Below are 27,320 nucleotides of genomic sequence, written 5' to 3' on the forward strand. Positions count from 1 at the left end.
GGTGTGACACCATTCACGGAGTACTGATTGGATGCCCCATCGTACGCCAGTCAAGACGCCTTTTAGGATCTATCAACATTTCAAAGTGTTTGGACGATGATGGCGTATCACATTTGCCAAAGACTAAGTGAGAATCTCGTTGGTCGGAAGACTAGGTTACGACCAGGTGGTAATTCTAGTCTCTGCAACCATGGCAACGTCTCTACGCTACGATGCGTCGTCTCCTGAAGACAAGCAATATGGAGTGGAAGGAGAGTAGAACATTTTTTTTTTTTTTCAGAGACCATTTCCGGCTTCCAGCAGGTCTCGGAGATATCTCTGAGACGTCGCGACGGCTCCATCGCTGTGGCCATGCCGTGGGGACTAAAGTCCAGTTTAAACCGAATACGGTTCGGGCAACGAGCCGGGTTTTTGCTATGGTGCGCCAAAAGGAACCATATTTGGTTCTGTTACATTACCACTTCCCTGATAATAATTTTGAGTTTTCTGCTCTTGATTTTGACATGATAATAACATTTTTGGTGATTTTTTTACTGAATTGATTATTCTTTTTCAACAGACCAGACATGGCTGCTTTTTTTTTGCGCACCATAGCAAAATCTGGGGGATGTTTCATCAACGTTTGTCAGCGCTGATAATTTCAGCAAAATCCTTGGTTTTGATTGGCTGAGATGCTCTGGTAACTGACAGTTACTATGGTAATTGTCAGCGATGACAACTTGTCAGCGCTGGCAAACGTTGATGAAACACCCCCCCCCCCCCGGACTGTTGTACATGTGTCTGCAACGTCCGGCAACTTTGCCGAGTCCAATGACAACCTAATGGCGACGATATGAAGATGTCGCGGAGGGTTCCATGACATTTGCTCCGGCGACATATGCTCCGACGACAATTGCTCCGAAAAATGCGACAAATGCTCCGCGACATTTGCTCCGCGACAATTGCTCCGCCGAAATTTGCTCCGCCGACAAATGCTCCGGCGACATTTGCTCCGCCGACAAATGTTCCGGCGATATTTGCTCCAGCGACATTTGCTCCGACGACATCTGCTCCTACGACAAATGCTCCTAAGGTGCGACAATTGCTCCGGTGACATTTGCTCCGGCGATATTTGCTCCTACGACATTTGCTCCGACGTCATATGATGCAACGGTCTGAAAGTACACACAGGTACGACATTTGCTCTGGCGACAATTGCTCCGGTGACAATTGCTCCTACGACATTTGCTCCGACGTCGTATGATGCAAAGGTCTGAAGATACTCACAGGTACGACCTTTGCTCTTCCGACATTTGCTTCTACGACAAATGTTCCGGCGACATTTGCTCCAGCGACGTTTGCTCCGGCGACATATGTTCCGATGACAATTGCTCGAAGGACATTTGATGCAAAGAACTGAAGGTACAGACAGGTACGACATTTGCTCCTCCGACATTTGCTCCGTCAATATGAAAAAAACCCAGTGAATTTGCAGGCGGTATAAAATATGTTGACCGGGTTACTCTAAGAATTACCGTATGCTGACGTTTCTGTGCTAAAATAACCCAACCGCATGACATTGTATAACCAGACATTATTTCACACCAGCTATGTTTTAAAGGGGAAGGCTAGTAACTGATCAGTGGGAATCAGTGGAAATGCTGGGAGATGATTGTTCCAATCCTTATGGGATTCATTCAAGAGTTCATTGTATATCTATTGTTGTGTGAAAATGATTTGCTTCATAATGGTCTCATATTCAAGTAATGTGCAGTTTAATGCTTCCAGGTTAGCGTCCCTGGTCAGTGACGGAGCATTAATCTGCACATTACTTGAATATGAGACCGTTCTGAAGCAAATCATTTTCACACAACAATAGATATACAATGAACTCTTGAATGAATCCCATAAGGATTGGAACAATCATCTCCCAGCATTTCCACTGATTCCCACTGATCAGTTACTAGCCTTCCCCTTTAAACATTTTGTATTCATTATCAGTATTCAGCAGGAAATGATGTCGTATGCAAAAGTGCAATAGAAACGGAATTATAACATGACCCCTTAGAAAATATGTAAAAGATAATTCATAAGTGTCACAAGTTCTTTACCTCATCGTCAACAGTTTCGTATGAAGTTGTTGCAAACTTTCTAGCTACCTGTTCAAAAATGAATAAACAAGAAACTTGAGAAATTCATATTCACCCATACCAGAATGTCTTCAGTATGGGATAGAAATATTGGACCCAGAAACGCGTTGGATTTGTGATACATTATGGAATTTACTGGAAAAATATTCCAGTGATGATTTTGTAGAACTTGCAATCAATGACAACTCTATATCAATGACAAGAACAGTGAAATCTTGGTGTTTTGATTAGCTATGAAACATTTTCTCAACAAGAGTACCAAATACACGTATAACAAGTTTGACTGGCTATGAAACATTGTCTATATGGTTGTTATCTAAGGTTTTTGCAATGTATATGTTTTTTTGGAATTTTATTATATGGAGAACGACAATGTTTAATTCTAGGAGAAAAGTTTTGTCACAAATAACGGATTAAAAAAACAACAGCTATGTAAAAGGGATGATTTTCAAGGCTGCGTAGTTTCACAATTATCATTTCGATTCGAAACTGGAGTTTTGGTATAGTTAAGCAAAATGATACTTAATGGCGTACCATCTTTGATACAGAATCAATTTATTTCCTTATTTGTATATTATCATTTTTTTTTGTACCATCCGTTTGGTGTACTGAACAAAATAATATTCTAACTTTTATGGTTAGCATTGACATTTTTCCTTCTCATCAGAAGCTGTATTGATTAGGGTTAAGGAAAGTAACAAAAATCTTTGTTTTTTAACGGGTAATTTGAAATGTAATTGTTGAAGCTTTCTTTTGTAGTAGTTATTTGTTTCACAAACTCGCAAGGTTAACTTAAAGAAATGAAAGAACTTAAACTTGCTGGCATGCAAGAAACTTATGTTCAATGGAAAAACTCGTGTCAAAGCATTATTTTTGCCACTTTTTCCATTTTGTGCATTCTATTATAAGAGAAATGTCAACAAAATTTGTCAAGGTTTATTTGTATATGAGAAAGCGATAGAAAGAACAATATTTTAATTTGACTGTGTCGTTTCCCTACGGTCGATTGACGTGCTTTCTCTTTTCGGACACAAGATCAGACGGAAGAGATTGAGTGAAACTCTTTTTTATACGATATTTATACTATGTGGACCTTTGAAATTTCGGTATTCCATGCAGCTTAATGCCACGATGTTACGTTGTTACAAAAGACAATACTTTGGGGAGTGCCAACTTTTCTGATTCCTCGAGAGCTTGTATATTTTGTGCAAGTTTTGTAGAAAGTTTTGCAAAGATAGTTTGTTTGTTTGTTTTGAATCTTTTGCAAGATTCACCATTATTTTTTGTAAGAAGTGCACATACCATTCGACGTGGTTTAAAAAGTCTTCTGTTTCCTCTATTCGTATTATAGTTCTGTGTTACCCAAAAATGTTATCGCTTTGATTCTGTAATTGCTCTCCTGATTCTGATCAATAATAAAAAAAAATATATTTCATCACAACTTTTTACTCCGCTTCAGATTCGGAAGTATAAATCCAGCATGCTTTCTCTCTAGAAATCACTACAAAATAACTACAAAAGTGTACATACCTAACAGACTTGGGCCGTATGCAGTATTTTACCCTGGGTATGTGTTTTATCTATTTTATTCATCTATTTCACATCTTTAAAAAGGGTAGCCCGAGTCGGCATTAGCTGGTTTTCATCGGGGCCCTTTCTTCTTCTCTCGTGTCGCTACACTTTTCCCAGCCACTGCAGAACACAGGCTCTGGCACATGGGGTGTAATCGTGGAGATCATGTGATGTAACATGTGACCTTTCAGCTTTCTGTTTTTCTGTATTTTTATTTAGTGACATATATTTAATTGGATATTTTGTTTTGTTTGTTTTAATCGGTTTCCCCAGATATAGTTGGTCTTAAAAAACATCCGTACTTTAAACTTCCCCTAATCTGATTACTCACGGGACCTGCGGCTGTACAAGCTAATGCTTTTACACAGGCCCCATATTTTTTTTTTTTCGCATTATGACCACAGTGTAATTCGCATGCATACAGACCTCGTGTTTATACCAAATCAAACTTCTGTACATTCTGATGAAGTCTCATCTGAATTATGTTTTGTATGATTTTCGTATTTATATACTTTATTGTGATATATGTGAGAAATATGAAAATAAATTGAAATGAAATGAAATGAAATGTACAGGGTTGTGGTAGCAGGGTGCACTTTAGTAGGTGTTCCATTGTCTGGGGAGCCTCCCCGCAGTCGCATTCTGTGTATCCATCATGGTTGTATCCCCATTTCTGCATCAGGGCTTTGCATCTCCCAACTCCAGTTCTAAAGCGATTCAGGCAGCGCCAATTTTGCCATGGCTCACTGGCACCTGTTGGGAGGGATTCCTTTGGCTCAATTTAAGAGATGTTATGGGGTTTCTCCTGTAGATGTTTTGACCAGGCTTTAAAACACAATGCATAAAAACAGTGACATTTCAAAACATTTAATTACAAATCGAAGGAAAAAGCATGATGATACTAGTATGGTAGTTAAAAAAATGAAATACTAAAACGATTCCTAAGTTAAAAGAAGAGGAAAAAACATACATCAAAATTACATTTAAATTGGTACCCCGAATAAATTCAGTTGATACAATGAGAATAGTTTTTAAGAATTGAAAGACATATGCTTACAACAATCCAGTGTACAATGGTAATTTCAGATATTGCATATAAAATCACATATGATAATATACATACTCATATTTTATAATAAACCGTTTTATAAAAATGGCATAAGTACATGGGTTAAACAAATCATAATTGATAGAAACAGAATTGGATAAAATGGACTTTGCAACAGGTGACTTTGATGTCAATATAACAACTTCAAGTAGTATCATTGTTTTCTTGTAAAGGAAAAAAAGGAATTCTTGCATTTGGTCATGTATTACTGGGAAGATTTTTTTTTTAAAGTTGAATTGTGAAATTGATTGGGGAAAATGAACAATAACATTTATTACACAAATTAAACCTCTGGTATAATTTATCCTGTGTGGGTATTGACTATTGAGAAGGGATCCTCCTGGTATGAAAAACATATATGTATATCAAAATTTACTAAATTAGATGAACAGCGTGTCTCTATGGGCAGATTATTCTAATCGGATATTGCTGAGCGTATAAATGATCGCTTGTAAAATTCAGTATTACATCTAGGAGGCTCAAGTTTGAGTTGATGTGAATTACGTGTTATGCGTTGCGCTACGTCAATTCAATTCAATTCATGCTTTATTTCATTTTTTCGAAAAGAACATAAACATTTCACTTTCTTTGGTAACAGAGAATAAGGTTGCATAGTCAAAACAAAGTAAATTGAGAAAAATATAATCGAGGAACCTTGGAATAAGAAATACGTTGTAATGAAAATTGACTGAAGTGATAAAGACGATATAATACGTAAGACATCGAAAAATGGAGGGACCCACTAAAAAGACAATGCTTGTAGAATGTGGGCCCCTCAAGTACAGAATGTCAATAGAAATTGAACTGATGCAAAAAGGGAAGAAAGACTGGGAATAAAGTAAACAAGAAAAAAGTCTGGAAGCCCACTATTTACATAGGAAGATAGAGTATCAAACAGACATACATACTCAGGCGAGTAAACATAAAACGAAACTGGGACGACGAAACTAATAAAGGGGGACACATAGACAAGATAGAACGAGACAAGACTAATATAACAGGAAGACAATACAACGGACAGAAAGACAAAACAGATCCAGTGATCCTCGACAGAATTCATTGAAAAAAAAATGATGGGATGCGTGAAAAGGATACGATTATATAGAAAAGTATAAAGAAATAGATGCAGAAATAATATAAATTAAATCAAACCTACTCTGTAGGTGTCTCAGGACAAGAGAGACGAGAAAGTACGTGACAGTATATCACTTGTAAGCCAAGTTCTTCGAAAAGGAATTGAAATAAGCTAACAGGCTAATTCAATTCTGTGGGATCATAAGATTGCAATAAAGAAAACTTTAATCTTCTTTTGTATGAATATATAGAGGGGGCATTTTTTATATCATTATTCAGGGAATTCCAGTAAGTTGGGCCAGTGTAAATAAATGTGTTCTTAGCATCGTGCAAAACAAATTTGTTTTGTTTGTGTGTGTGTGTATGGGGGGGGGGGGTGCGGGTGTGTGGGGGTGTGGGTGTGTGTCAAGGAGGGGATCATCTGCAATAATTCGATATACGTGCGCTATATATCGTATAGTCTTTTCCAAACCGTTACGAATAATGTCCTGAAACAAAAGCTTGACAAGTACACAGTTTGAATATCCAACGACGAACAATAATGGGGGAAATGTGACAAGATTGAATTATCACGTTACGCAGCTTATAACAATGCAATATACATAATTATGAGTAAAGGATTATACAAAATACGAAGATTACATCCCTGCAATACCAATTATTAATTTCAAGAAAATACTATCTAACATTTTTCTTGAAATATTGACCTTCAATCTATTGTGTCACTTTCAGGAAAGTTCCAGAGACTTGGATCAGTATGTGAAAGCGTAATTTGAGTTAATGATATTGTGAGAAGAAGAAAATATGGGTTTCCTTGTTTAATTGTGTATTTTTGTTATTTCGTTTCATTCGTTCGTTATCTTTATTAAGGATTCTATATGTGATCTTTCAAAAGTAATTTAAAAAGAGCCAATATGCAATAACTATGAATAAAACAAACAAAGAAACAAAAACATGTATAATTCTTAGGAGAAGTCCAGGAAGATTTTTTTTCTTCCGCCGGAGAAATTGTGAGGAGGGCATTTTCACCCTTGAAATTGTCTTCTAAACAAATTCCGTCTGATATAATTTCTTCAGAACAATTATCGAACCTTTGGAACGAATTGCCGTCGGAGGACCGTCCGATCAAATGTCTCTGGAGCATTCGTCGCCGGAGCAAATGTCTTACCTTTGTATAGCAAAGGTGGTACAAGAAGTTTTCGTAGGAGCACTTGTCGCTGGAGTAAATGTCGCCAGAGCAAATGTCGTACCTGTCTTTACCTTCAGACTTTTGCATCATATGACGTCGGAGCAAATGTCGTAGGAGCAATTGTCGCCGGAGCAAATGTCGTACCTGTCTGAAGGTACAGACGTACCTTCAGACTTTTGCATTACACCTATATGACGTCGGAGCATTTGCGGTAGGAGCAATTGTCGCCGGAGTAAATGACCCCGGAGCAATTGTCGCAGGAGCAATTGTCACCGGAGCAAATGTCGTACCTGTCTGAAGGTACAGACGTACCTTCAGACTTTTGCATTAGGCCTATATGACGTCGGAGCATTTGCGGTAGAAGCAATTGTCGCCGAAGTAAATGTCCCCGGAGCAATTGTCGTAGGAGCAATTATCGCCGGAGCAAATGTCGCCGGAGCATTTGATGCCAGAGCAATTGTCGCCGGAGCAAATGTCCCCGGAGCAATTGTCGCACATTAGGAGCAACTGTCGTAGGAGCAATTATCGCAGGAGCAAATGTCGCCGGAGCATTTGACGCCAGAGTTATTGCCGTAGGAGCAATTGTCACAGGAGCAATTGTCGCCAGAGCAAATATCGCCGAAGCATTTGTCGGCGGAGCAAATGTCGCCGGAGCATTTGTCGCCGGAGCATTTGTCGCGGAGCAAATGTCGTGTCACCGTCGCGGAGATGTCTCCAAAACTGAGAAGGCGTTTCTGATATGTTCATGCGACTGCAACAGCCGCGCATACTCCACCCCAGTCCCCATGACTTCGAAGGAAATAATTTGTTCTTCTTTCTTGTTTTTTAGACGTCTCGGACGTCACTCTGGAATCACCTTCTTTGTAAGCATGCACGCAAGCCATTTTCTTTCTTTGAGAAAGAGTACACTCAAGGGACCAGTGGGCCAAATTTGGTGCAATTGAAGGAATCTAAACCAAATATCCCATTAATCATACGCTTTTAGGCCCTCTACGCCCTGAAAAGGCGAGCTACTTTATAAAATTCTATGCTTCTTAGATGGTTAAAGAGAAAATAAGTTTGTCTTCTTTCAATGTGACTTCAATATACCTTTCACATGAGAATGGAAAGACGGTACAATGATCATCATACATGTACTTTTACGTATATCCATTACTGTAAGCTTAAATAGGTTGTATGTATAGGCCTACATAATATGTCTGTATGTACTTACTATTACGTCATGTGTGTGTTTATGTTTGACGAGTCGTTCTGGCAAGACTTGGATCAGGAGGCATCTATCCCCCTCCCCCCCCCTTCTCCATCTCTCCCTATCACTCGAAAATAGATCTTTTCTTTTTTTTTTGGGGGGGGGGGGGATTTGACAGTCTCACCATCCGTGACAGTATGACTTTACATGCCCTTACAAAGTGATCTGTGCCCTGTGGTTGGATGGTTGAATGAACAGCGTAAATAAGGCAGGCTTTAGACTATGAATATTTTACTCGCAAAACAAAATTATCTTAGGTCCTAACATGGCGTCCCATGGAAAAGGATGCGTGTTCATATGCTGCTTCTTCTTTTCAGTCCAGTACAGCTTTTCTGGTAAGTAGAAAATACATGAAGTTATTCTCCGATTGCTATCAGAGTCATGAAATCAGATGAGATATCATTATTGGTTAAGCTGGTGCTGAGTTAATCCACATTGATGGAACATTGAAGGGAATATCGTAGTCAGTAACTGTTGTACATTGAGATGATATCAGCGACAATTTGCCTTCGTGAGATATGTTAAGTTGTACTGATTTGATGAATCACATAACACTCCAAAATAACACACACACACATTCACACACAAACATAATACAAGTATATATATATATATATATATATATATATATATATATATATATATATTGTATGTGTGTGTTTCCGCGTGTGCGTGTCATTTCCTAGAGTGGTCGGCCTATCCTTATTCAGAGCCATATCTTAGGTAAACAAAAAAGAAATACCCCCGAAAATATGAGAATGGGATTATGTCGAATTTTTTCTTTTCAAAGCCTTCAGAATGGCTTAGACAATAAAAATAATGAAAACTTTGGTTTACCTGGTACAAAATAACAAATAAATTTGAGGATTTCATTTATTCACATATTTTTATTTATTATGTATGTATCTTTTTTTCGGGGGGGGGGGAAAGCGGGGATGGTATTTTGCTTAAGGTCTACAAAATTGTGTAAGTAGTTCCTGATATGAAGACGACATATGAAAATACAAGGACAAAAAGGTAGACATTTTCAAATACGTAAAAGATGTACAACCAAAATAGTAACTAACAAAGTACTGACAAATACCAATGTTCGCCTTTAGGAAAAAGAGTGGTGAATTTTGGATGCTTCCTGATTGTTATTATTAAAGCCATCTGTCACTGTCTGTCTCGCTTTACCAGGGATGGTGTTTCAAATATGTGACCCTGCACCACAAAACAAACAAAAAGTCGCCAGATGCCAGACATGAATTATTAGTTAAGACCTTATTCTGAAAGAGCAGACTTTAAGCTTTAAAATGATGTATAACTCAAATCAAATGGACTCTCCTAACCTATCGAAAGATTTGAAAGAAAGCACAGACTCTGAGAAAAGAGGCTCTGAAGTACAGTGTCTATTCAAGCGCTTAATCTTTACCAAACCATGCTGGCTCTGTGATGAATGGGACAAAGAAAAAAAAAACAGGAAGTAAACCACCAGAGTAACAACAATGAAGGGATTATTAGATTAAACTGAAATGAAAAAGTGAAGATCGGCTAGGTTGGCCCATTTCACTTATTTTCAGTCCTCATGCAATATCAGTGTGTGCGACTTTATGTTCGTTTTGGGATGCACGGTCACATATACATGTAATGGTGGTGAAACGATTATACCATGATGGAATCAAAGAAAGAAAACTGATGACGTGATGAAGTGTATAAACAAATCAAAAGTAAAACAAACAAACAAACAAACAAACAAACAAAAAACAAATTAAACAAAAAAATCAAGGAGAAATATAAAAGAGGTGAGTGTCGCAAGCATTGACATTACACCTGTTTGCATTACACGTAGTATAGCACACTTTGCATAACCCCCCTTACAGTTTGTTATCCCGAAGATATTATATTCCGAAGGTTACTTGAGGCGAAAATAAAATAAGGTTCGTTATTTCGAGGGTTGATAATTATTTATCTGAAAAAAGGGGAAAAGATTCATTATTTTGAATGTTTCCTTTCTAGGCACCTTCTTTCAGTTTTCGATCCAAAGGACCCTGGTTCGATTCCCAAGTCCTACTGAGCAAAGTTACGTGTGATTGCTATACCGTCCCCTCTAGTAAAAGACAAACACACACACACACACACACACACACACACACACACACACACACTCAGTCCCTCGGATCGGATAGAACATAATAAAATGGAAGTCTCGAGGGTTTGTAAGAGAGTCACAACTCGTGCACGTAAAGACCAGTGTGTGTAACCCGGTGACATGGTCATGCCCAGCATCTAATTGGGCCCCATGGAAGACCAACTATTGCAGCTGAATATGGGCCATCTACCTCCTTTCTCAGATGAATCAATGAATCAAACAAGTTTGAGACGTGTATTACCAATCACCATTAAGTTATTAACATGTTTATAGCATCTGCATATGCTATGTTGTACATTTTGAATGATATAGGTTGTCTCTCCGTCAGCGTTGCTAACACGTTAAGCGCTGATATTGAACATGTAGAGTTATTTATATGTAGAGTTATTTACAATTAACCCCATCCTATAACTGTATGAAATGACAACACTGTCTGCAAACAACTGAATACCAAATGTGTTCTAATAACTATGTTTTTGTCATTCGACAGAAGGTTTCGAGATATCCACAGTTGTACGTGGAGCAATAGTATATTTAGAGAGATGAGAGGGTGTATTCTGAACATCAGGCCTAGAGCAGTGACGATCAACAATCGGATGGGGCTTGATGCGCATTGACAATGTACATGTATTCAATTTGCAAGAGACATTCCTCCAATCATAGTGATAAGAGGGGGACATAAAGTTGAAAGAACCAGGCCAAAAATAGATCCCTTTGACACTCAAAATTCGTGAGACGTGGATTGTTGTAGTGTACCAGTCGTTTCCACATTGTTGGCACTTAAATAATTGTGTCTATACAATTCACCCATAAGAGGGTTCATCGGTGCGGACAGGTTGCGGTTCATTGTTTTTTTCCGTCTCATTATATTCAGAGAGAGAGAGAGAGAGACAGACAGAGACAGACAGACAGACAGACAGTCAGTGGCAATAATGGCAATCCTCTCATTGAATTTGTTGACGTTGTCGGAAGGGAATAAGGAAGTAGAGGGAAATAAATAAAGTTTGTAACTGTTTGTTCTGTAGACCAATGACCCAAAAAGAAAAACCTGAGCTTATTGTGGTATTCATGACTAAGCCATAAGGCTTTGGATATTCATTTATTATAATCATCTCATTAATATGCATGTCTCAGATTCTATGTTATTTGTTGTAATATTATTCATTGAGTTATCCATATGCAATACCACTCTTTGTTCTCCATCACCATATCTGGTACCCTACCATCCCAATAAGCCCCCGTTCCACTATCACGATTTGGACCCCGATCTGTCCCGATCTAGCATATCGGGAGAGAGCGGCCAAAGCGTACGGGGATCGGAAGCATCGTAGCAGCAGCGTGTGGAAGTCGGGGTTGGAGCGGGCATTTTTTCAGATCGGGAAGAAATTTTGAACCGGTCCAAAATTTCTTCCCGATCTCCCCGATCAAAATTAACATATTTTTAACCGTACGGCAAGCGGGGAGAGCGCAGTGACAGCGTAAACACAGCGGGGAGAGCGTAGTGACGGCGTAAACGCAGCGGGATGAGCGTAACAAGGTCTTTCTGAGCGTAGTAACATCGGCAAAAGGACGGGAAGTAATTTTGGCTGTAATTTGCGAAGAAGAAGAAGAGATGAAGAAAAAGAAGAGAAGAAAGCAGCAAAGCAGCTACCCAAAAGGCGAAGAAAGAGAGACTGCACGTGATGCTGAAAGAGGAGGAAGAGGACATAGCAGAAATTTGAAGAACATGAAATCATCTACAACTGGAGGAAGACGGATTATAAAAGCAAGGACATCAAGAAAAAGCCTTGGAAAAATCAGCACGTCTTTGTTTATAACAATGCATTGCTGCAAAAGAACCGTGAGAAGAGGAGCCTCTTCGAGGTCTACAGTATATTTCTTCGTCGGTTCTGCATGCTAATAAGTAGACTGACTGCAGATCGACAGTCGAATCGGGGTACATCTGGGCACATCGGGCACTTTTCAGCTCTCTGAGCGGGGTGAAAGCGTGATAAGATCGTATAGATCTTTCAGAGCGTAGATACAGCTTGCAGCGATCAGATAACATCGGCAACATCGCATTGACAGCGTAGCTACATCGTTCTAAAGCGTAGCTGCAGCGGCAGAGATCGTAATGACTCATTCCCGATCATCGTAGTAAGAGCGTAGCAAGCACGTGATAGTCGTAACAGCAGCGTACTTAGAGCGTTCTAACATCGTACTGTGTCCAGATCGGCTCAGGTATTACCCGATCCTTCCCGACCTGAGAAAATTGTCAAATCGTAGCGAGAACGGCATAGTGGAACGGTGGCTATAGTGAAAGGTATCTTGGAAATGAGTGAGTACTTAGGAATGTCCACTGACCACAAAGCTTGCCCCGTGCAGGGTGAATAAACCTCACTTGAATTTTTGGCTTTCAACCTCTCAAGTCATGTGTGCTGTGTCTCCTTTCTTGTGAATGTGAGAGTGAGTGTAAAACTGGACCATGTGACTATTTGAAAGTTTCTCCAGTACATTAAAGGGACTGGATAGGAGTGTTTGAAACAGGCAAAAACAAGGACCAATGCCTATGAAAGGACTAGGCAATGAAAAGGAATTGATGAAAAAAAAAAAAACACGTCATTATGAAGATATCTATGATTTTGTTGAAGAGCGTTACTGTAACGCTTGTCGCGAAAAGCAAGCCCAAGATATCGCCGCGTTCGCGAGGCGAAACCCGGGTGCCTGTTCACTGGCTAGCGAGCGTTATCGGCGCATTTCCTGGGATCCGCCCGGCAGGTAGCTAGCACGGGTCCGCTCAAACTCTGCTGGCTACGTATAGGCCTACTTACCGTACCACTCCATCCACACAACAATGGAGCCGCAGGAGGAGAGCGAGAGATCTGTCTCCAAGAAGAGGAAGACCATGAAAACCAGTGACACAGTATGGAGATGGCGACAGAAAAATAAAATGAAGTCAGTCCCAATTCCCCTCAAGACACTAGAAGATATCAGGGGCTGAACGACAGAGATGTCATTTCACTTCTTCTGGATCGGTAATAAATTTGTGAAACTCGGAAGACTTCATTCAGTTCAGTGTGAGTAGGACCTACTGTACTGTTAGTGTAACATTGCTGATAGAGATGTCACTTAGAGGATCTACACACACTATACTATTATTAGTAGGCCTAGATTAGTACAGTTTTGTTAGGTGTCCTGTGCCACACCCTAACATTTTTCTATTAAACTAAAAGATATATCACAATTTGCCTGAGATTTTACTCACATGTGAAGAAAGGCTACATGCAGATTCACAAAGGTGTATTCAGAATGCGATTGAGGTATATATGGTAGGTATCCTAGACCCATAGTATGTTCTACCACTCCTAGGCCAGGGCCCTTTTTCTCTGCCAATATTGGATAACTTGAAAAATTTTTGCCTAATGACATCCCAAATTTGGCTCAACATTTCTCCTTTTTGAAATGTGCTTCTGCAATTGCACATAAATCGCCGTTCACATTAAGAAATGGCACGCTAAAGTGTTTTGCATGTAAATACGCGAATTCCTATTTTACCATTTTCTGGATTATGTTGCCCTATTCTGCCTTCATGTCAAATTATGGGTCTCAAAATGTCGAAATAAGAAAGTTACGACACTCATCAGAACTGACGTTTGCTATACAAATCGGCGATAGGCGAGAAATCCAATTTTACGAAACGACACTGAATGAGTGAAAGTATCAGCGAAGAGTGATCATCTGGTCACTCTCGGTTTTTACAAAGAGTTTGTGGAGAGTCAACCGTGTATAATATGTTATTATGTTGTCACCGCAGCTATGATCGGACCAAATACGTGAATTCACATGTTTGGTAAGGTATGGTCTCCGGTACACATGGCACTGCAATATTAAAATGTTGATTGAAGTTTATCTATTGTGCGTATACATACATAAGTGGCTAATGGCGTATGCATTGTAGCACAGTTCACTCAGTCCCGAGTGTAGTGATTAATGGTGTATGCTTTGTAGCACAGTAGGTGCTAGTTGTTGAGAAAGGTCTGTCAAATATTATTGTGGGTATCTTTTGTAGGGCAACAGCCAGCATCGCATTCAAGGATCATCCTCACTAGGCAGCTCAGTGAAGCCAGTGACATCCCCTCTCATCAATTGAGACCAGCCCTCCCAGCTAACCAGCTTGATGAAGCCAGTGAAATTCCCTCTCGTCAGTTTCGACCAGCTACCCCCAGCTTGATGTTGATGAAGCCAGTGATGTCCCCTCTCATCAGTCGAGACCAGCCCTCCCAGCTACCCAGCTTGATGAAGCCAGTGACATCCCCTCTTGCCCATTGAGACTAGCCCTTGCACTGGTACAAAAGATTTGTACAAACTACCGGTAACCTTAATCACCTGGTACCATATTTGTTTTAATACACCTAGATCCAACAACTGTTTTGAACCTGCAAATGAAAATTAATGTTGATATTTAGTAAACAAAACAACAATAAATTGTTCGATTTAACTCTGTGTTCTCAAACGACGCTGTTATTATTCCTTTTTTTTTTTAACCCATAGCTGTGGTAGTGGTTAATAAGATTATGGTTGTCTTGATCATTACTTTTAGGGTTACAAGTTACATAGTTTGTACATTGCAGCCACACATAGGCCTACTATATGATTGCATGGAATTACAGACCCCCAAATCCCATGCATGTGGCTGGATTTAGAGACATAGGCCCTATGTGAGGTTGTATACACAAATAAATAGGGCCTACTTTGTAGATGCACAATGAGAGGCTGAGGTCATCCCCACGTCGTGTGCAGTGTCAACTCATCAAAAATTTGGCTAGGGTCTGTAGGTCTTATTTTCCTTTTTGCTATTTAACTTCTACAGTAGACAGTCTATTTCTAACATATTTCATGGAGTTTTCTCTGTTGCATAGATGTGAGCACTACAAGATATAGCTACCTGGTAGACTCTACACTGAAATAAATGGGATAGCAAGTTCTGTGACTAAATTTACAGATTGGTGAAGAACTAATGGGACTATCCTAATTGTAAGTCAGTGTTAATGCCTTTCATTGTGTCTGATATACAGATGAACGCCAGTCCAGATGCCCCTGTGAAATGGAAAAAGGACAAGTTCGTGAATGCCGTTGCCTTCTCCAATTAGTTGTGGAGGAAAATGCTACTCAGAGGAAAGGACTTGGGTCAAATTGAAGTGGATCAAAACCTGGTGAGAGTGCTGACAGATATTGATTTTATCAGAGCCTGGGCAGATGTTAGAAGATAACAGGTTAGATGATGAAGACGTCCCTTTGGCATGCATATTTGGGAATTTTTATGTAAATATCATAAATAAAGTGGGCTATTTTCATTGGACTTTCAGCATCTAACATACTTACTTTCATCAGTACTAAACTTGTCATTGCTTGAATGATAGTCTTTAAAGAGAATATTTACTATGTGTAATACTGAATAGTTAATTTAGTCTATATGAGTAGTAAAATAATTTTTCATAGTAAATGTGTAGTAGTTACTATATTACCAACATCCAGTCATTAGATGAGAGATCAATATAATGTGCTTGTTGGCCTCTATTGCAGTGGAACAGCTAGCATCACATTAAAGTGCCATCCCAGATGTCCAGGTTGTTGAAGCCAGTGACAAATAAGACTGCCAAATAAGACTGCCTCTTCTAGGCTACGCAGCTCGGTGAGACCTGTGACATCCATCTCGCCAGTGGAGACCAGCCCTCTCTGCCACCAACCTCAGTGAATCCAGTGACATCCCCTCTCATCAATCAGAACCAGCCCTGCCAGCTACTTAGCTCCATGAAGCCAGTGACATCCCCTCTCATGGCAAATGTTTGAAAACTGAACTTGGATGACTTCAATATCATAATTATGTTGAGTGCATCCAAGTGATGGCAATGATAATAGCTCTGACACCAGCTCTTCCTGTAGGCCTACTGTCAATTTATGCCTTCATTGTGTATAATGGCAAAAGACATGTTAGTAATGAAAAAGCTGCACCTTTGTACCAGGATTGTTGGGGATTCTGATAAATGCACATTGAACATCAATAACGTCAATTCCAATCATAGACTACATTCATGTGATGGCAATGATGACTGATATGACACTACATTTATATCTCTGAACTGTCTATTTCTGTCTTTTCTGTGAGGTAACAACAAAAATGTTACTACTCAAATGTGTGAATCAGAATGAAACAGTGAATTTATTGCCTAGAAAATTTGTTCTTGCCCCGTGTGGCAAGTAGGGAATATAAATCCTGTAAACTCCTAAACTGCGTGTGCTTAAACTGTTACTGGAAACTGAAAGGGCTACAATATCCAGGCACAAAGTGTTTTGTCCTTTTTTTTTCATTTGGTCTTTTTCCCCCTGTGTTTCCCAGGTGTTTCAGTGGTGCAAAGCTACAATTACTCCGTTACGATAAAATATTGCATCAGTGTTTTAAAGTGAACTTAAGCAGGGCTGTCATGCACAGCAGTGTACATCACTGAAAGGGCTTTTCACACATTTCATTATTGCTCTAATTGTTATTATTGTTATTATTATTATCACTACTACTACTACTACTATTGTTGTTGCTAATGTTTTTATTGCTATCATCATCTTCATAATGATTATTATCCTCATCATCATTTATGTGATCACTGATATCATGCAATGTGTTACATTCAAGTGGCACAGCAGGTCCTATACAGTAGCATTGTCCATCAGCATTTTGGAAGACACTTTTTCAGCACATAATTTTGTGATAACTCTATCAAATCACATTATTATGAGGACAATATTTTTGTGGTAAATGGAGTTTGTGCCCTTGTAATATTCATTGCATCTATATTTTATAGCCAAAATTTGTTTTGATAAACAAATGTGTTGGAAGTACTTCAAACAAGATGTTCAGTTTTCATTCACATAGATATAAAAATACATTGTAAGATACATTTTGGTAGGTCCCTACATGATGTTCTGCTTATATAATTGTATACGCTAAAACCCTAAACCGAATGTGTTTTGACAATGTAATATGTAGAAGGTCTCCACACTGAAATAGTATATTGTTCTTTGTACTTGAAGTCATTAACTATGTGACATTGATTCTTGGACTTTCACTTCAATATTTTTTCCTTGCAAATGTGCAAGTTATTTGAAAGTGGTTGCATTTGTTAGGTTTTTTTTTTTCATTTACATGTCATAGTATTGTTATCATAATTGTTCATTATGATAGGAGTATAATGTGTAGATGCCAAAATTGACTAATGACAGAATGCTGAGCAGTTCCTTTCTTTCTTTCTTTTTCCAAATGATTACCTTACCTGTGTAAATTGGCAATCTTTGATATACAACTATTTCTATTATGACATTTCATATTTAAAAGATCTAGGCCTACATGCAAGTCGTCAGCACAGATTTGTTAACTCGACATTGTATATCACATCACATTACTGTGAGAGCAGTTTCTAAATACATGTAGCACATTTGCAATTAGAACCTGTGCTCATGATGCAACACAAAATGCAAATATACATGCAAACATAAAAGAAAATGTAAGGTCAATGTACCCTGGTACACACAACTTTTAATGTAGATCTCATGTACGCATGCAATCTATATGTACACATGAAATTTGTATGTAGACATGGTAGTATAACGTAAACGTAGGGATTTATTTTGAACCATTTATTATTTAAATGTATCCCCCTTCTGTTATAACAGGTACCACCCCTCTTCACATAAATACGTCAACCCACACATACAGTAGTATTCACATCCACATGCATCCACGCACCCCACCTATCACAGACACACCACATATCACATTACATTTTCCACTCTTTCACTTCTCACACATTGTTCCCTGTAATACTGAAATCATGCCTAAATCACCCAAGCCTACACATCATGTACGTATTATGAATATTAAGCATTTAGTTTTAACCTTTGTGTCCTTATTCGCATGTTTTATGTTGATTTTGTGTATGAATATTTATGTCACAACCCACATTTACATGTAAACCCATGCCAAATTATGTGAAGACTAAACTGGCTACAAGTTAGTTAGCCAGGGGACTCCTTCCAAGTAACACATGTGTGCTGCCCTAGTTTACTTTTAGTGTGATGAGTGCTAGAGAGCTAAGCGAACCCGAGCCCTACATAAGTAATGTGTTAGAATTTTATTCACTGAAATATCAGAACAAGATATTACCTGTGTAGGCCTAATTGTTAAGCATCAATTTCCCACTGAGAGAAAAATGTGTTCTGATGCTAAGAACCTAATCAGGGTTCTAATAACATATTATTATTTCTTGTGTCTTTTCTCCTTGTAGGTGAACAAGACATTGCATCATGCATGGTTGCATTGTATATGATAAATAAGAAAATGCATAAGATAGCCTCAGAAATTGTTGGATTAGTTATTAGACTATTACAGGGTCCCATTTCATAAAAAAGTTCATATGATAGCAACTCTTCCTCGAACGTCAATTGTCATAGCAACAAAAAGAATGCTGCTTTCTGATTGGGAAGTTGCCATTCCAGCAAGAGTTGACATCCTAACATCATTTATGAAACGGGGCCCTGGTGTCACATTATTCAGTCTAGAAGACTTAAAATGATCTGATTCCCAACATTTTTGTGTGTATCTGTGAAATAATTCCAATTAACCCGATTCATACAGAAAATAGGTAGGCCTAAGCCATACCAATGACCTAACTTTCTAACCTATTCAGTGCATGTGTCAGTTGTGAATAAAATCATCCACAATGAATGTTACAACTAAGTCACATTTGAAATTACAAATACATGACAAATTGTACCGGTAATAAAAATGAACTAGCGTCTATTGGTTAGATCCAATGCAAGTTTAGATATAACATGGTACTTCTCTATCGTTAGTCTACTTGTGTTTCAAATCTTTGAAGAACTGAAAAAAAATGGGTTTGCCATGAAAATTGCATTTCTTGACAATGTGCATGAAAAGTTAAGATATGTATTAAATTACATGTACATGTAATAACACAACCCGTTTGTGTTTCATGTAATTGTAATCAATAATTGAGATTTCGTTTATTTTATTTTTTTCTACGTAAGCCCGACCAGACGCCGTGCGAAGCACGGCAGCTACTGCGTACTGGGCTGTGTCCTTACCCGGAAAAGTTTCTACGTACACGCACAGCCCAGTCGCTGTATAAATAGCCCGGAGTCTGGTCGGGCTACGTATAGTAGTGTACTGCGTTCACCTATCCCGATTTCGGTACTTCTGAATGAAGAATCTTGTAATGGAGTTTAATGGCTTTTTAAATAGGATACGTAGCCTACCGAGTCTTCCGACGATAGAACTAGCTCTCATGGTATTTTGGAAGAAGGACATGTAAATCAGAATCGGAGGAGTCCTTTGATTTTAGGTTCGCGCTCTCATCCAATGAAAACACAACGGGTCAACGCGAACTCTATACACTAACGTGAGACTGTAGGTCCTATACATTTGTATATATACATAGTTACAGCATGCAAGATCGTACAGCTCGAGCTTAGAAGCACTGCACACTGTGTATGATGCGAGTTATGGCAAGTGAAGTGCGGCCAGCGCTCGGCGCGCCCATAAGCACAGCCAGCCGTAGAGCTAGCCTGCTCTACGTATAACTACTAGTAGTTCCGCAGCTCACTCGGCATGTTGGCTTGATTTCGCTGTAAGTTGGCTTGATGTTCGCAGTCAACAAGCAGTATTCCGCAATTCAAATACGTATCACCATCGTATTGAAGGATCTTTTTTCCGAAAAAGAATATTTTGTTTTTCGCTTTTCAAAATATTTGAGAAGATTCCGATTTCCAAGATATTTTGACACATGTTAAGTTACATATCTACCTTTCATTTTATACCCAAAACACCTTTCTCTTTCGCATGTTTTGCACAACCGAACACTCCTCATCAGTACCTTTAAATTGGCGACGAGGACTTAAAAGTTCCCACTAATCATGGCAGTCTACGGAAACATTGGCAGTTTTGATGAAACTGTGGAATTGTTTGAAGACTATGCGGATCGTTTGGATGCATTCATCACGGCGAACAATACCGGGTGTCCCCAAAAAAGCGGAACGGTGGATTTTCGGTATCTTGCGTTCTAAAAGTGATATATTTTTTGACATCATTAGAAAGAACATCTTCCGCAGAAGACCATGACACCAAAATCATTAAATTTGGATCAGTACTTTTTATTCTACGCCAATTTCTGTAAATGCAATCATTTTCAATTTTTTGCGACTTATGAGATAATAATTTGGATGCAACACGCGTTCCATACTGCGAATTGTGTAAGCTCGTTGATCCATGTCAACAAAAGATAACGCTTTCATATTGGGAGCGCGCACACACACACACTGTTTTTTCCTGGCCGTGCCCAATGTGAAAGCTGTATCTTTTGTTGACATGGATCACCGAGCTTACACAATATTTACCGTATGGATCGCGTGTCGCACTCAAATTATTATCTCATAAGTCGCAAAAATCCGGCGAAATTTGACAATGACTGCATTTTCAGAAATTGGCGTAGAATAAAAAGTACTAAACCAAATTTAATGATTTTGGTATCATAGTCTTCTGCGGAAGATGCTCTTTCTAATGATGTCAAAAGATATATAACCTTAAGACCGCAAGGTACTGAAAATCCACCGTTCCGCTTTTTTGGGGACACCCGGTATAAGTGCTGACAAACAAGCCAGTTTTTTTCTCGCCTGTGTTGTTCCAAGTGCCTACAAACTTCTGAAAAACTTGTGCAGTCCAGTGCAGCCACGTACAAAGAACTATGCTCAGTTGAAGCAACTTCTTGCTGAACACTATAAGCCTGCTCCTATCATCATTGCCGAGAGACATAAGTTTTGGACGGCGCAGCAAACTCAGCGTGAATCAGTGGCAGACTTCGTGGTGCGGGACTTCATCCAAAAATGTCCCGCATTCAGAGACAACTCCTCTCCATACGTGAACTGACATCGAGGATGCCAGGGCAAAATGCATCGCTGAGGAGATGGCCAGTGCTGCCAACAAACAGCACATGGAAGCAGACTGGATGCCCACCGAGTGGATCATCGTGCCAGACAGCACCGGAATAAGAAGCAGCATTACCATCGTGACCACGCCGGGAAATCATCGCCGGGAAAACCGTTCCTGACCAAGTGCAAGTGCTTTGGAGGAGATCATCCCAAAGAGGATTGTAAATTCAAGGACGCTACGTGCCATTTTTGTAAGAAGAAAGGTCATATCAAACCAGTGTGTAGATCGATGAAGCGATCAAATCAGCATTATGTTGACTCTGACAATGAAGACTCTCAGACCGTAGTGTCTAATGTTGTTGAGAATACCACCATGTACGAGGTAGTAGGTGCAGGTGAGTGCAACCATACTTCTACTCCTTACGTAGTTGAAGTTAAGGTAGGCAGTGCTCTAATTGATATGAAAATTGATACTGGTGCATCTAGGTCTACTGTATCTGAGAAGGTTTACTCTGTGAAGTTGGCTAGGTACCCCATTTCAGAAGCAAATGTTCTTCGCAGTTACTGTGGGGAGGAGGTGCCCGTTTTGGGAAGCGTGAAAGTACCCGTCAAAGTCGGGGAAGGACCCACATTCCACCTGGATCTTTTGGTGGTAAAGCGGAAGCGCCCATGTCTTCTTGGAAGAGATTGGCTTGGCAATATCAAACTAAATTGGGACACCATTTTGGCCGTCAGACATGCAAACAAAACAAAAACAGCACCTCACCATCCTAAATCCGACTTGAATTCCCTCCTCAAACAACATGAACGTCTGTTCACAAACACAGGGTCTGGTATCAAAGGGTTCAAAGCCTCTCTCAAACTAAAACAAGGTGCCACACAGACCTTTCAAAAGTCTCCACCCGTACCGTATGCCACGCTAGAAAAGATCGAGCAGGAGTATGAGCGGCTCGCGTTTTTTTTTTTCCGTAACTCTAATGCGTCGAAATTGCCGATTGTGTCACTTGAGCAAAAACTATCAGTGTACACGTTGGTTTTTGTACGCATGTGCGTGGACTCGACGTGCGTGGACTTCACGCATACTGCATAGACTTGGGCAGTTGTGAGGCATGAGCTATTACATTTAGATCTACTGCTGTATAATACACAGTACATTGGCAAGGTCGTCTGCTACCTACAGAATGTGAGAATGGCACGCGGCCTTTCAAACATAAACATAACGGGTTTATGTGTATGTGTCAAGGGCGTAAATCCCGGGGGGGGGGGGATTGGGTATATCCCCCCCCCGATCCCCCTGATGTGGAGGAGGGGGAGATGGCCTGTACAATCATCCCCCCCCCTGAATTTTGAAAAAAAAAATGGAGGAAGCAGAAATGTGATTGTATCAATTTTTGGCATATTGCATGACGTTTGTACGCCGGCCTTCAGACAGGTAACAGAGCTGAACAGTATTCTATCTTGTAGGAAAATGTATACATAATTTTCTCAAGTGCTCGCTCGCCTCGCTCGCTCGCGAAGAAAGTAACATCGACATACACTGTAAGGTATGGCTCAGACGTTGACAACGTCAAATAGTATAGGCCTACATGTAAACATGTTATGACGCGAGTAACTGGGGACCATCTGCAAAAGCCATGTACGAAAACAAACAAACAAACAAACAAACAGTAACAAAAACTATATCGCCATAATTGAACCCCATCCATTTTCTTAATCATTCCTGAGAAACGACAATGACTGATGACTCAATCAGGATACATCTATGGGCATACCCAGGGAGGATCAGTGGCGTCGAATCTATCTCGAGGGGGGGGGGGGGGGGCAAAAGGGCATTTGCCCCGCCCCTACGGAAGTGTTTAGGCAGACAAATCATTTATCCCCCAAGCAATTCCCGAGATGAGGAAAAATCTCGAAGTTTCTTAATGGAAAATTGTCCAAATACCCCAAGAACTATGCACCAGATCGTTGAATTGCAATCATAAACATGCAAAAGCTCCGCTATACTGGACCCCTTTCGATAGACTTTGTACACTTTTGAGATTGACGTATAATTATTTCCCTAATTTATCAAAGAGTGTGCAGCAGATCTTTCACTTAACAAAAGCTCCCTTATATGCAGAGGCGTCGATGGGGAGGGGGGGGGGGTGGTTCCCCCATAAAAGTGGGACAAACAAAAGCGAAAAATACAGCTACAATTTTTGGAGTGTAAAATGTCAAAATTTTAAAGCTCGCTCGCTCCGCTCGCTCGCATTTGTTAATCGCTATGCCATTCTCATGATGTTGCTGCCAGTGACTGACAGCAGTTGCGCCTGGTGCGCCCCCCTTAATTTCCAAAGCGAAAAATATAGCTACAAACGGCAGTTTTTGGACTGTAAAATGTCAAAATTTTGAAGCTCGCTCGCTTCGCTCGCTCGCATTTAATCGCTATGCCATTCTGATGTTGCTGCCAGTGACTGACAGCAGTTGCGCCCGGTGCGCTCCCTTAATTTCCAAAGCGAAAAATATAGCTACAAACGGCAGTTTTGGGACTGTAAAATGTCAAAATTTTGAAGCTCGCTCGCTTCGCTCGCTCGCATTTAATCGCTATGCCATTCTGATGTTGCTGCCAGTGACTGACAGCAGTTGCGCCCGGTGCGCTCCCTTAATTTCCAAAGCGAAAAATATAGCTACAAACGGCAGTTTTGGGACTGTAAAATGTCAACATTTTGAAGCTCGCTCGCTTCGCTCGCTCGCATTTAATCGCTATACCATTCTCCTGATGTTGCTGCCAGTGACTGACAGCAGTTGCTCCCGGTGCGCTCCCTTAATTTCCAAAGCGAAAAATATAGCTACAAACGGCAGTTTTTGGACTGTAAAATGTCAAAATTTTGAAGCTCGCTAGGCTCGATTCGCTCGCTCGCATTTAATCATGCCATTCTCCTGATGTTGCAGCCAGTATTATTGCCAGCAGTTTTCGCCCGATTCGTCCCCCTTAATTTCCAAAGCGAAAAAATACAGCCACAAACGACAGTTTTTGGGACTGTAAAATGTCAAAATTTTGAAGCTCGCTCGCTTCGCTCGCTCGCATTTAATTGTTATGCCATTCTTCTGATGCTGCTGCCAGTAATTGCCAGCAGTTGCACAGGGTGCGCCCCCCTTAATTTTCAAAGCGAAAAAAAAAAGCCACAAACGGCAGTTTTGGGACTGTAAAATGTCAAAATTTTCAAGCTCGCTCGCATTTAATCGCTATGCCATTCTCCTGATGTTGCTGCCAGTGATTGACAGCAGTTGCGCCCGGTGTGCCCCCTTCTTAATTTCCAAAGCGAAGAATATAGCTACAAACGGCATTTTTGGACTGTAAAATGTCAAAATTTTCAATGCAAAAAGATTTCACCGTGGGAGGGGGAAACCCCCCTACCATACCCCCCGCTTGCTTCGCTCTCTCACATAAACCGCTCCCCTTAAGATCAAATCCGGTCTACGCCGGTGATAGGCCCCACTATTTAGTAGGCCTTCACAGTGATGTCGCACAGGCGGAGCAAGAGCTGAAGTACCACGATTTAGTCATTCAATAATATATAGTGAATATTTCATTTCCTTATTGTTTTTTTTAAAGAAAAAAAAATTCACCAAAAGTGTGCACCAGATCGCTGAGATTCAGGTCTGAAAATGCAAAATCTTCCTCGTGTGGGAGAGGGATACCCCCCCTCCCATACACACCCTCCCCCCGTTCGGTCGCTCCGCTCCCTCTCACAGATATTTCAAAAACAAAAAAATGTCTTCATACTTTTAAGGTCTGATTTTCCCCCGAAAGTCATCTGATAAGCAAAAAAAAAAAAAAAAGCAACAAGAACAAAAAGTCTTCATATTTATGCTGCGACTTTCCTCCCACTTTATATTTCATGCAAAAGAGTGGGACATCCGATCCCTGAAAAGTGTGTGTGTGTGGGGGGGGGCACCAATCATTCCCCCCCCCCCCCCCCCCAAGGCTGCGCCGGTCCGGTTATGGGCTTGTAATCGTGGTGATGGTGACCATCCCCCCCCCCCCCCCCTCCTCAGTACAGATTTACGCCGTTGGTATGTGTATGTGTATGTGTATGCGTGTGTATGTGTGTGCGTGTGTGTGTGTGTTTGTGTGTGTGTGTGTGTGTGTGCGTGTTTCCACTTCACATAATAGGCCCTTAATCAGTGCCATCGGCATCGCGTTCGGCTTTGGGGTATTTCTGTGGTTTTCAAGATTCAAGATTCAAGATTCAAGATAATTTATTGTCATGTATAAAATATACATACAATTTGTTTTCGGACATACATAAAGATAAATATAAAGGTGCATAAATGAAGAATATAAATAATGGAAATAACTTAACATGAGTTTTATACCTTACATACATAAAATACATATATTTAATGCACAAAATTTAAAATATTGCATTGAAATTACAAAGAAGAGGGAAGAGAAAGGCGAGGAGGACAGGAGAAGAATAAGCGTATAAAGAGTATGCATTTTTTTTCTCCTTCTTCCCATCGCCCCACCCAGGCACTTCCATATGCCGGAGCACTCCTCCATTTGAGACTTTAACACATGTTCTACACACCACCACTACCCCCCCCCCCCCCACTCTCACAGAGTACACTTTCACACACACACACACACACACACACACACACGCACACACACATACCCCACACCCGCGAGTTACACCCATATAAACTTACACATACACACACACATACACCAAAAGTATCACCTAATCAACGTGAAAGAGCGCTCCAGCACACAAAAAGCCTGGGCAAGTATAGGAGACAGTTAATTATCTCAAAGAGAATTTGCTGCGCGACAAAGGCTTTAAAAAGACAGAGACATTCGTACAACATACTAAGATATAGCAGGCAGTGTAACATGTTACAAATGCTCAATAATGTTATCATATTTGCATTTTTTTAAAAAGTTCTCTTAATTCTTTTTTCTTCTTTCCTTTTCTGCATATGTTCCACTAACAAATACAATATATGATAAATGAAGAATATTTCATCACAAAATCTAAAACATTCAATTCAGTCATAAGTCATAGGGTTGGCAAGACATGCGGCTCAAAACTTCCCAGGTCTACTGTTATCTCATCCACAATTACACTGCTGCTGTTTACAAATTTATGTGCCATTACTTTGCAATGAGTCAAAAATATGCAACAATTCAACATAACTAACGAACAATACAATTATCATCAAGTGCACACATACTGGACTTTCACACCACAAATACATTGCACAAGGGGTAGTTAAGCTCAACACATACAGTACATGTAGGTAGGTCAAAGCCCTGCTTGGGCCGAGTCATCTGGCACTTGTCTTAACATACGACTCATGAATCATGATTCATTAAAACAGTTCACATGTTTTAAACATATACCATGTACTATAAATGAACAAAAAACATAACCTCATCTATTAAATCTGCTATTGAAAGCTTTACATGCTGCGATCAGAAATGACCGTCTGAACCTCTCCGTCTTTACTTTTGGAAGTCTAATTCTACCATATCTGTTTACAGTCACCTCATCATGAAGCGGATGTGATTCATCTTTCATTACAATATCAAGATTAGACAAAAAAAAAAAAAGAAGCTGATTGTACAATGTCCTCTAAATGTTGCACAGGCATTCCTATAATTTTACTGGCTCGTGATACAACCCTTATCAATTTTGTTCCGCCGTCTGCTGACACTTCTATGTCTCTCCTCAAGACTTGCGTTGCTATGATGCAACTCGACGTCTTCATCAATGTCTTGCAAAAAGGACATTGGAAAATTAATTGAAGCATGGAATAAATTATAATCAAAGTATTATTTAGGCCCACAGCTGCAGCCATTGCCATTGTTAACATTGATCATCCTTAAGCCCACAAAATCAGATTCG

The 27,320-nt window shown here is 39.9% G+C and overlaps 1 protein-coding gene across 1 annotated transcript in view; it reads left to right on the forward strand.

Moving 5' to 3' along the window:
- LOC140240197 (scavenger receptor cysteine-rich domain-containing protein DMBT1-like) overlaps positions 1–27,320 on the forward strand; it is a 156,045-nt gene that overhangs the window by 25,136 nt on the left and 103,589 nt on the right. Inside the window, exon 9 of the mRNA XM_072319994.1 lies at positions 22,029–22,033. Within this exon, the coding sequence (XP_072176095.1) occupies positions 22,029–22,033 (5 nt within the window). The remainder of the gene's footprint in view (positions 1–22,028; positions 22,034–27,320) is intronic.

Source organism: Diadema setosum, chromosome 16 (genome assembly GCF_964275005.1).
Source record: "Diadema setosum chromosome 16, eeDiaSeto1, whole genome shotgun sequence".
Taxonomy (NCBI): Eukaryota; Metazoa; Echinodermata; class Echinoidea; order Diadematoida; family Diadematidae; genus Diadema; species Diadema setosum.